The sequence below is a fragment of the Arachis ipaensis genome, chromosome B03 (genome assembly GCF_000816755.2).
Source record: "Arachis ipaensis cultivar K30076 chromosome B03, Araip1.1, whole genome shotgun sequence".
Classification (NCBI taxonomy): Eukaryota; Viridiplantae; Streptophyta; class Magnoliopsida; order Fabales; family Fabaceae; genus Arachis; species Arachis ipaensis.
The window spans coordinates 127,345,062-127,356,761 of NC_029787.2; the positions used below are offsets into that span (position 1 = coordinate 127,345,062).

General features: G+C 30.7%; 1 protein-coding gene and 1 long non-coding RNA gene across 2 annotated transcripts in view; both read right to left on the reverse strand.

Annotated features, from left to right (window-relative positions):
• LOC107634777 (transcription factor MYB117) lies at window positions 3,678-6,404 on the reverse strand. The gene is made up of 3 exons (XM_016338199.2): window positions 5,607-6,404; window positions 5,069-5,518; window positions 3,678-4,985 (listed from the first exon to the last, which is right to left on the reverse strand). Exons 1-3 carry the CDS (start codon window positions 6,037-6,039, stop codon window positions 4,600-4,602), a joined length of 1,269 nt encoding a protein of 422 aa, XP_016193685.1. The 5' UTR covers window positions 6,040-6,404; the 3' UTR covers window positions 3,678-4,599.
• Window positions 8,778-11,700, reverse strand: part of LOC110269840 — a 14,331-nt gene continuing 11,408 nt past the window's right edge. Inside the window, exon 3 of the long non-coding RNA XR_002358596.1 lies at window positions 8,778-8,789. This is a non-coding gene — a long non-coding RNA (uncharacterized LOC110269840). The remainder of the gene's footprint in view (window positions 8,790-11,700) is intronic.

Sequence of the window (11,700 nt, forward strand, 5' to 3'; positions counted from 1 at the left end):
GTGTCCTATAATAATAAGATTTTAAAAATCAAATAAGTAGAATTAGAGGTTTAAAAATTTAAAAATTTAATCAAATAAAAAGAATATTTTTTATTTTATTATTTTAAACCAATTAACCAAAAAAAATATTTTACCAATTCAATCGATTAATCGATTATTTGATTGATTTTTCTAGTTTTTTGATCAATTTGTTGCCAACAAATTTTTTATCTGAATCATATTATTTTAGTGATGGTTTTTCGGTTACTCCAATTGAACCGATCAATTCGGTCTGGTCCCAGAAATATATATAATAGAATAGTTTCTATTAACTACTAAGTTGAAAATGTAATATTCTCTAAATGAATAAATAAAAAAAAATGATGTTGTTTTAATTTTTAAACAAGAGTTAAGCGATTCAGATGTGTAAAGATAAATATCTTTTGTTTTCCACCGTATATTTTAAGTTTTTAACTCGATATGTTAAGCATTAATCAAGAATAAATCCCTTGCATATTAAAGCTTCATCATTAAAGACTAACCACTAGAATACTAAGCCAACCCAAGTTTTCCTTTTTATTCATACAACTTACACTCTACTAGGGGTGGAAAAAGATCAGGCGGCCTGCCAGGGGCCTGCAGCCTGGCCTGTGTTTGGCCTGGCCTGACCTGGCCTGTTATAAAATAGGTACAGGCCCAAGTTCTTTTAAAAGCTTTAATATATTAATAGGCCAGACCCAGGCTTACTAATTAGCCTTATAGGCCTGTCAGACCTGTCTGGGCCTGTTAAAATATAATTAAATATATAAATAATTATTTATTATTAATAAAATTATGAGATATTTTAAATTTATTATATTTTATTATAAATATTTTTATATATTTTAAATATGTTAAAAGTTTAAAATTTTTTATAAATATTAAATATATGACATATTACATATAACTATTTTTATTAAAAAATAATTTTTTTAAATAATATTTTTATTTTTGTAAAAAAAAATTAGCAGGCCTTTTAACAGGTTTCAGGCCAGGCCAGGCTGAATAACAGGCCAGACCTAGTACTTTATAAAGAGCCTATAACAGGTTGCAGGCCAGGCTCAAGCCAATCAACTGTATGACAGGCCAGGCCTGTTAAGAGCAAAGCCTGGCCTGACCTGGCCTGTTTCCACCCCTACACTCTACTTAAAGGTTCTTAATTCACTGTTTTCATTGAGACTCGAATCCTGGGATGTGGTCTATGAGACTTACATATTTATACTAGCTTCGGATCCACACCACACTAAGCCAAGTTCATTAAATATCTTTTATTTTATCAAAGTTAAATATTTTTCATTGAGTTAATAGTCAAATTAATCCATAAATTTAAATTCGTTTCTAAAATATTTTTTTTAATCAAATTGATCATTCAAAGATTACGAAATAATCATATTTGTCCTTCAGTTATTCCATTCACAATTTTCGTCAACAATTAAGAATGTAAAATGTTAACTGATAGCATACATGACACATAACATGTTCAATTGTGTTTACGAAAATCTATCAATTTAGTCACTAGGTCACATTTAGAATAGGATTTTTGTAATTGAAAAAAAATAACTAAATTGATAAATTTTCATAAATATATTTGGTTAATATCCAATTAGACATATCATGTATTATATATGTTATCAACTAACGTTTTACAACATTAATCTTTGAAAAAAATTGTTAATCGAATGACTGAAGGACAAATATGATTAATTCGTAATCTCTGAAGGACTAATTTAATTAAAAAAATTAAAAAATGTCTTATTTTTAAGGACTAATTTAATTATTAATCATCTTTTATCACTTGTTTTTAATTTTTTATATTTTCTTTTTTTTTTTCCTTTTTGGTAATGACTTGTTTTATGTTTTCGGTCAACCATACTGTCACAGTTCTAAATATGGGCCAAACCTCTAATATCTGGGCTCAAGCCCTTTTTCAATATCGGCTTCCATTTATTGATAAACAATTAACACTTTTACCAAAAGTCGCTATTGACCCAAATCTTTAATATTGCGTCTAACAAGTAACAACAAATATTTGTTGTTTTTACCAAAAAAAAAAAAAACAAATATTTGTTGTTTAAAATAAAAACAGCAACTAATATTTATAGTTGTAGTCTTGTAGAATCCTTTTCAATATTGTGCCACATGCTAGATTGTTATAATCCATAAGCTGATTTCTCTCTCTTTTTTTTTTTGGGTAAGGACTAGGGATAAACTGATTTCTTTAATTTGAAGCACTATAGTGCTAGAGGAATGGTTCATGGAGATCGCACATTGTTGAATTTGGAAGATTTATCTTTTTTTTTGTTAGACAACGGAGCTTAAAAGCCCAAGAAAACTACCAGAAGGCTACTCGGGGCATAAAAACCCTAACCTTGGCCCAGGATTTTTTTATAAATTAAAGAAATTATTATTTCCAAACAAAAAATAAAACAATATTATTTACCAAAATAGAATTTTTTTTTTTTTGGGATATTGCATCCAATTCACCAAATGAGTAGACGAACTGTGTTCGCCCAGTAATTAGATAATCCAAAATAAAATCGTATAGTAATAAATAATATTGTTTTATTTTCTTTTTGAAAATAATAATTTTTTATGATATAAATAATAATTTTTTTTAATTTGTAAAAACAAAACCCCCTTGGCCCACGTCCTAATAGATTTCTTCGCAATTGGACTGATGGCCCACAACCGTGGCCCTTTTAGTTCTTACAACCCCAAGAAATTCAGGATTTTATGGTCTATCATTCTATAACTTTTGGAACTGTTTTTGTTCAAAGAAAATTGGACTGCGCATGTATATTAATCAGAAATGAGTCTAATACAAACCTCACACCATCTGTTGAAAAATTCTTATTTGCTATTAAAAGAATTTTTTATAATTAAGAATGTCTGGAACACAAGAATACTTATAAGTAATACGGATATTCTCTCATTTCACGTGCTACCTTTCATTCTTGGCTACATTTTAAAAATAACTTGCACACGTAAGCAACTTTTTCAAATGTCTTGAAACATATATTTTCTATTTCGAAAACAAAACTCATGAATTGTAGAATTGATTTCCATCCCTCACATGACAGTCCACATTCTGCGCTAACTGGCTTTACCTATATATATAATAATCGTCATGGTCTCATGAAATATAGCCAAATTTGTTTGGCAGAATATGACAGTGAGGGATGGTGATAGGATTCAATTTATCTCATACCCGGAAACAAATAGCTAATCATCTTTGCCCTTCAAATAAATATCTACTAATCATGCACGTTTAATCTTATATTTTCGGTTAAAACTGCCTCAGAAAGTGGAACACTTAGTGCGTTGGTGGTGATTGGTGTTGCATAAGAGACAAACAGACTCAAAATGTGAATTTTCATCTACGCATAAGATTTCACGGTGACACTCCTTAAAACAGTTAACATGAATGTGTCACTTCCCCCAACAACCAAGCTACTTTTCTTGTGCCAATGAATAATAGTTCAAATAGCAGTCTTCACATACTCAATTAAGAGAGGTTGTGGGTTCGAGTCTCATATCTTTTGTTAAAAAAAATAAAAAAAAGCTACTTTTCTTGTCTCAAAAATATATAAAAAAAAATTCACGGAATTCTTCTTTTTGAGAGACAAAAGACTAATTCTTTGCTAATAAGGTATTGCATGAACAAAACAAAATTCAATCCTGTCATTTATTTAAGCCTGAGACCACCAAAAAAGAAACTCTTTGATCAACACACAAAAAATAAAACAACAAATAACAACCCCATGTCATGTGAGTGGCATGAATCATGATCCTTAATAAAGATTTGATGAGAGAGAGAGAGAGAGAGAGGTTGATGATGTGCGTTGAACAGTTTTCCCCATCTTGAATGCACATTTGGGAATCAGTTGCTGAATTTGTGCCTGAGTTATTGCAATGGCAGGGCCATGAGAAAACGATGTTCCAAACACAGTTCCCATTCCCAAACCCCCAACCCTCTTTATTTTCTTTTTTAGCTATCCTCATCAATTTCATCATCATACCCCAAAATAGTCCAAGAAATCCTCTTTTATGTAGCGACAAACTTAAACAACCATTCCCTCAACCCAAACTAGAAACACACATCTTTCAAACGAAAATAACTCCCCCCAGCTATCTACATTATTCCACACCCTAAATAATTGTTTTAGTTAGTACCTTCCTTTCTTTAACTATTCTCTGTACAATGCCCCCAAGACACATTTAATAACACAAATAATGATCCCCATTAACAATGAATTAAAATGAAAATGAAATTGAACTATATAGAGGTAGGGGAAGAGGGCGTAGGGGGGGGTCCTCATGTGAGTCAGAAATGAAAATCACAAGAGAGAAAAGGTTTGATATATGTTAATAAGAGAAGTGACGCAATGGGGTACACAGTCACCAAACTGAAGCAAAGTATCCTTTCTGTTTACCTCGAATGGCTTCTAAGCAAATGTTGGACCACACCTATATTGAGAATCCTCCGCTGGAAATAAAGGCTTGCAGCTTTTTTTTTCTTTTTTTTCTTTTTTTTTTGGGTTCTAAATTTCTAATAAATATAAAAAGAAACTTTGGTTTCATTCATGTTGTGGCTCCTACTCCAAGGAAGTCAATAAATAACGGAGTCTCTGGGATTGTTGTTGGGGGGTCACTGGCTTCTTCATGATCTCTGTGTTGTTGTTCTGCCATGGATGATAGTGAAGGATCACTGCCTAGCACCTGTGCTACTGTGGTGCTTGAATTTGATGAGAAGCTGTAAAAATTCTTGTTATGGTTGTTGTTTTGATGCTGTTGCACTGATGGCATCATCATCATCATATACTGATGATTAGGATAACGAGTGTAGTAAGCATGATTATTATTATGTGCTTGCTGCTGATTATAATGATGATGATGATTACTTCCATAATAATACTCTCCTCCTACCATCTCACTGTTACTACTACTATTATTATTGCCTCTACCTCCTGCATTAGTTAATTCAACAATCAAATATTAACTTGGTTGAAGTAGCTAGTGTGAGAGATAGAGGAACAGAAAAGACACATACCAGAGAAGAAATTGAAGGTGGAAGAAGAAGAGGAAGCAACAGCAGCATAAGGCTTATTATTGGCACCAAAGTCAAGAACACCACCATGAAACGGTAGTGATGAGAAGCCAGCCACAAAACAGTGTGGTGGTGGTGATGATTCTGATGATACATTATTATTATTATTATGATTATTATTATGGTCAATTCTTCTGTAAAAGTTGTTTGATTGTGTGAGCCTTCTTCTCCTATAAGCACTGGATTGTTCCCTATACTTTCTAGCCATAATAACATGCCAATGATTTTTAACAGCGTTATCGGTTCTTCCAGGGAACAACCTTGCAATCATGGCCCATTTGTTGCCATAAATCCTATGAGCCTGCATCAGCCTCTCTTCCTCTTCTTCACTGAAAGCTCTCCTCGTTATTCTCGGGTCAAGCTGGTTGAACCATCTCAGTCTACAACTCTTCCCTTCAATTCACAAAACAACAAACGTCTTCAATAATAATATTATAATATCATGTTACATGTATATCTATCTATCTCTATATATATATACCTGATCTTCCTTCTAGCTTTTCAGCTATGAGGTTCCAGTTCTGAGGGCCATAAAGAGCAACAAGCTCCTTCAGTTTTGAATCTTCTGCTGGTCTCCAGTGACCTCTTGCACAAAGCTTTGACTGTCCGCTACTACTCTCTCCCTCTTTATTATTAGGGTTGTTATTATTGTTGTTGTTGTTGTTGTTATTGTTTTCTCCAATAACCCCATTATCTTCGCTGCTATCAGAACCTTTTGTAGTACCCTCCACAAGATCACTGTTGTGAGTGGGGTGCTCCTCAAAGGGGAAGCCCCAGCTGGGTGCGGAGGGGGTGAGAGTGTAGTTGGAGCAAAGAGAAAGAGAAGCCATGTCTTCATAAACCATCCCCATTGAATTACTGGTATTTTGCTGTGATGAGGAAGAGTATATAAAGGTAGATGGGCATGAGTTCATACTAGTGTATAAGGAAAGCACTCAAAGGGTTTTTGACATGACAGGCAGTAGTGAATGAAGAAGAAGAAGAAGAAGAAGATAGAAGAAGGAAAGTAAATTAAACAACTGAAAACAGCAAAAGTACTTTCCAAGTTTTGGAGGGTTTTTCAAACACATACCCACACGGATTCTTCAGAGTTCAAGAAAGAGATGAAGTAGTTAAGAAAAAGAGAAGAGAGTGAAGGATATAGACACAGATGGATGTGTGATTTTTCTTTTAAAACCAGTTGCTGTCATTATGTTAGTATTTATTCATTCTCTCCCTTTTAACAAATCATCACACAACTTCTCTCTCTTCTCACACGTGTGAGAGTGAGAGTGCTAACTTGAGCTTGTGCACCATCAGGGGCACCTTTCTTGTCATGCATCAATATTCAATATTTTACAAGATTACTATATTATAGACTAGATTAAATTAAAGAATTAAAGTTACTTAAAATATATTGATTTAATGTAAGGAAGTATAATTGAGGAGGTAAGGTGGTAGTTGCAAGAGAAGAGAAGAGGGGGAGGTAGGGTAGTAAATGATGGTATGATATGATATGATAGCAATTTTGATGTCTCTCTATCTGTCCAAGTCACAATCAGGATCAGTGTAGCATGCAGCAAGTGTATGTGAATGTGTTTGTGTCATGTTGATGTTTGTATTAACTTAACTGGACGCACTTGTTTCTTTAACCTTGGTTTCAGTTGATGAGTTAACCGACTGAAGTCGACCCAACAACTAAACACTTTGGGTAACTAATTACTCCATCCATCTCACTCCTCTTCCTCCCTTCTCTAACTAATTTTAACAGCTCCCAAACTACAATTCTCTTTCTCTCATTAATGCTTTCTCTAATTATATTCATGCTTTTTTCTCTTATTCTTCAATGCAATTGCACTGTTCACTTCTTTTTATTTTTTTAAAATCTGCTGTCACACAAAAAATTATTTGCCGAACGGATTCTTAAACATACAATATATATATAAGATATGCCTATATAAAATAATAAATATAAAAGATAAAAATATGAGTTTAGTGAATATATAAATTTTATGTCTTCTCATCATATATTGAATACGTAAAATATAAGTTTAATTTTTCGGTGTCCTAATAAAATAATTTATACATATAATCTCTCAATCACATTCTCTTTTTATAACCATTTACAAAGTAAGTAGTATAGAATTATTGCTATTAACGATGTGCAAATCTTATTTGAAAAAAAAAAACACATAGTAAAAAGAAAAAATATAGATATAAACAATGGTTTTTTTTTTTTCTTTTTTTCGGTAAAAAGTTATGTCAATAATATTCTTAATATTAGATTAAATAAAATATGAATAGATTTTGACGTTAACAAGAAGGCATGATATATACAATTATAGCCTTCACTAACTGCAATTAATTAACATAACAGTGAGCTTGAAAGAGCCGTTAAATGTTTAAATAGTTGGGGACTTGCTAGTTGCTACACTTAGTTGATTGAATTCCTAAATCCTATATATTCATTCCATCGTAGCTGATTTGTACTGATTTTAGATCTTGGAAGATTATTTTGTCCTTTACTCCTTTTTATGCGCCTTATTGCTTTCATTTTTCCATCGTGGCCAAACAGCATGATAGTAGCAATGTATATATTCCACTTCAATTTCATGGTTTTTATGTACTTGCGGAAATTAAGTCCAAACTTATTGATAAGGCACTGCCACTAATTAATTATCAAACAAAAATTTGGCCAACTGAACTATTATTCCGTGCGTTTTAGAATAACCAAATAAATAAAGACATTCCCCTATACCATGGACTTACGTACAATTACTATAATACCTTGGCTAATTATCCAAACTAGCTCCTTAAGTATTTATTTGGTCCATTGGTTTTGATTTAATAATATTTTAATAAAAAAACCTTGTTGCTGCTACTGCTACTACTACTAATAATAATAATAATAATAATAATAATAATAATAATAATAATAATAATAATAATAATAATAATAATAATAATAATAATAATAATAATAATAATAATAATAATAATAATAATAATACACTTTTTTAATTAAATAATTAATTAAATTTTTTTATAATAATATTCAAAATATATATTTTTATAACTGATTGTTAATTGATTTTTTGTGTGCAACAACAACAATAATAATAATAATAGATACTAGCTAGTTTCTCACATTCTTGTACAACAAATAATTTAGTAAGTAACAGTTGTTGGTAAGTTATAAAAATTAGTTAACTTGGAATTAAACAAATAAAAAGTAATGTATACATGAGATAACATTACAAATAAAGAATATGTAATTTTTTTTTTTTTTTGAGCTGCTGTAACATATTAATATCATAATTCTAAAACGATGGGTGTTTTACATTAAATTAATATATATATTTCATTCTCAACTTTAGGGAACACGATAAACTTGGCCAAAATATAAATGTACGAGAGATTAGACAGGCTGTGTATAGCTAATTTTGGCACCAAATTAAGTAAATCAAGTAGCTACTAAGCTAGTAGTAATTCAGGCAGGCCAGGCTAGATTAGCTATATATGTTATAGTAGTTTAATTAATTTAGGCATTTAATTACTAGTACATGAATCAGTTGCAAAATATATTGAGTGATTGTAGAGTTGGATAATTAAATAGTGATGAGAAATGAACGTCAAAAACGTCTCATTAGTATGTTGCATTGCATCACCATTTTCCAAAAGTCAGCTGCCAGGCCTACATATAATTAATGTATCTGATCAGCAAAGTAAGAATTCCAAGGAAGACATCTGCACATTCTAAATTTCTAACCTAACTGAATCGCAAGAACCCCAATCCAGCAAGAAATTTGAAAACAAGATGTTGAACAAGAGGGTAAAGGGCATGTTCCTATGTATACTTGCTATCTTGGTCTCTCATTATTACTAATTAATTCATATAAAGTTATTGTGTAATGCTTTTACATCTTTTAAATAAGGGAAAAAAATAAAACAAACTGTGGAGTTAATATCTTTTCATTTTTGTCTCTGATGAAGGTTGGGAAAACCCAATTGCAGACGTTTCATTTATTTCTGTCACAGTGACACAGGAATGTACGGCACATCAATATCTGTTACGTGAAATCAGTACACCACTGCTCACTTAATAATAATATAAACATCATATAATTAAATTTTTTATATTTTGTATTGAATTTATTATTTGATCTTGAGAATTCATTGTTGGTCTAGACTATACTTTCAATGATGGAATTCTATTTTGTGAAAATTTAGACTAATAATAGTTCTCTCGTCAATATTCCTCGTAGCCTCGACATGGTATTCTACTTTGGAGGATGTTTCTATAAAGACGCGTAAAACGTCTTTTTGTCCACATTATTATTAGAAGGAAACTCTGAGACTCTCAGTAAACTAGGACCTGCTATATGTCCAAAATAATAATAATAATAAATCTTTCTTATAATTCATTTTCTTTCGTTTTTTTTATTTCTAAGAATATTGTTAAGATTAATACTTATTATCATTAATGAGTAAAAAATTAAAGTTTTCCTTATTAAATGAATTATAAATACAGAGAAAATTGTAACAATTGAATTCATTTGATGAAATGTTGTGTAACTAGTATTCTTAAGGTACTTAGAATTGAGAATTATGCAAGTAAGGAATTACTATGTATTGGTATAGTATTGAGAATTGAGAAGAGAATGGGAAGAGAGAAAAGTGGAGTATTAGGTGAGGGATTGCAATGGGAGGGTCCTAGGCAATTGAATAGCCATAGGCAAGGTTGCATTATTCATTCTGCCACCACTTTACACAACAAGTCGATCAAGAGTTGATGAAAGATTGATGGAGATATACGTAGTGGGAGGTTATAGTACTGTTTTATGCTATTATTAGTAAGTTGCATATATGTTCATGTGAGCAAGATTTGTGAGATTTTGTTTCGTTCATGAAATCATCTTACATTGGGAACCTGCGAGACCAACATATATCCTACTAGGATTGCACTATTTATTTTAGCTTCCTGTTTTTGGATTGCATTCTGACGTAAACCCCATAAATGAAAGATTAGGACATGCTTTCTTTCTAATTGCACCTTCAACAATTTATTGTTATCAAAAGAGTAGTATAGTGTAATTGAAGAAGGAAGTTTATTATATGATTCCAAGGAAGATGAGATGGATTAGTTAGAAATTAAGGACAAAAATGTTTTTTGGGGCAGTTGGGGAGACAAGTGATTAAACCTTTCCAAATCCCAAAGGACCCTTATGTTATTCATATATTCTCATTCTCATATAAATAAAGACAAAAGGGGTTACTTGGTTTCCAACTTGTGAGACCAAACGGAAAGAGATTGAACCATCATCAATACGTGTGTAGTATGTGGTGGATTGACAGCTGAATTTTTTGCAGCACCTTGCAGTAAGCGTGGGGATCCCTAGAATATACTATTATTTTTTCTTTCTTCAAAATTCAAAAAAATTATATTAATAAAAAGAGAGAAAAATTAAGATGACATATTATAAATAAGTCAAGTCTGGAGGGACTTCTTTTTTTTTAAAAAAAACATAGATTATCAATAAAGTTACAAGAAAATCAAAGAATTTTTAAAATAGTTAAAATTAAATTATGTAAGACTTTTTGTCAGGTATTCTGCCACGTATTAAGATTTGTAAGGGGTTTACACCATTTTCTCAATGTCACTTATCAGGTAAACATTTTCGTAATTTCCTTTAACTCAAAGTAAATGATTATCTTTACATTTAAAATACAACCAATTCACTTCTATTAAATTAGTTCACATCTAAAAGAATGATTTCATTTCATTAATGAGTCCATTTGGTTTCCTTCGTTTGACCCAATATATATATAGAGAGGATCTCTCATGCTCTTTTTCTTACCAGATTTGAATCTTATTAGACTCTAATTAGTAATAATCATGCTTTAAAAATACATAATATTTTTTTTATTTTTAGGTAAGATAAAGTATATTCTTAATTCTTAATATTTGTCAAAAGATTTTAAATTATCTTTAGCATTTAATTTATATAATTTTTGTATTTATTATTTAATATTTTAAAATACAAATAATTTTATCATTATCTTCAAATTATTAAGTTTCTTCCCAAACATCCTCTACTCACACCCAAAGACAAAGCTACATACATAAAAAGAGGGACAATGACCCCTCTAATTTTAATTTTTTATATATAAATTATATATAAATTTTAATTTAGTCCTCTTTTAGAATTTTATTTTAGTCTTATTTTATTGTGTAAATATTTTTGGCTTTTCTCTAATATTTTATCTAGCTCTGTCCCTGCTCACACCTCTCCCACTCGTTGAAATTATGCTGATACTTTTATAAACTTCAGATATTTTAATTTTCATAAGTTTAGAAATAATCTAACCTAAATTTAGGCGGGTCCTAGTCCTACTGATCGTATATATTCCTCTCCCACCATACAAATCTTTCTGTTTTTACCTATGCTCAAACAAATCAAACACACTGCACAGATGGTTGGATTTTCATTTGATTTAGGGTAAATACGAAAAACAATAAAAAAAAATAATAATTAATTAAAATAAATTTTAAAATTTTGAGATTTATTAGTTAATTTAATTATTTTTTTTTTTGG

Coding starts and splice junctions, on each gene's coding strand:
- LOC107634777 (XM_016338199.2), bottom strand. CDS start 6,039: ATGAACTCATGCCCATCTACCTTTATATACTCTTCCTCATCACAGCAA. Junction 5,519..5,606: donor AAAGCTAGAAGGAAGATCAG/GTATATATATAT, acceptor TGTGAATTGAAG/GGAAGAGTTGTAGACTGAGA. Junction 4,986..5,068: donor CACCTTCAATTTCTTCTCTG/GTATGTGTCTTT, acceptor TAACTAATGCAG/GAGGTAGAGGCAATAATAAT.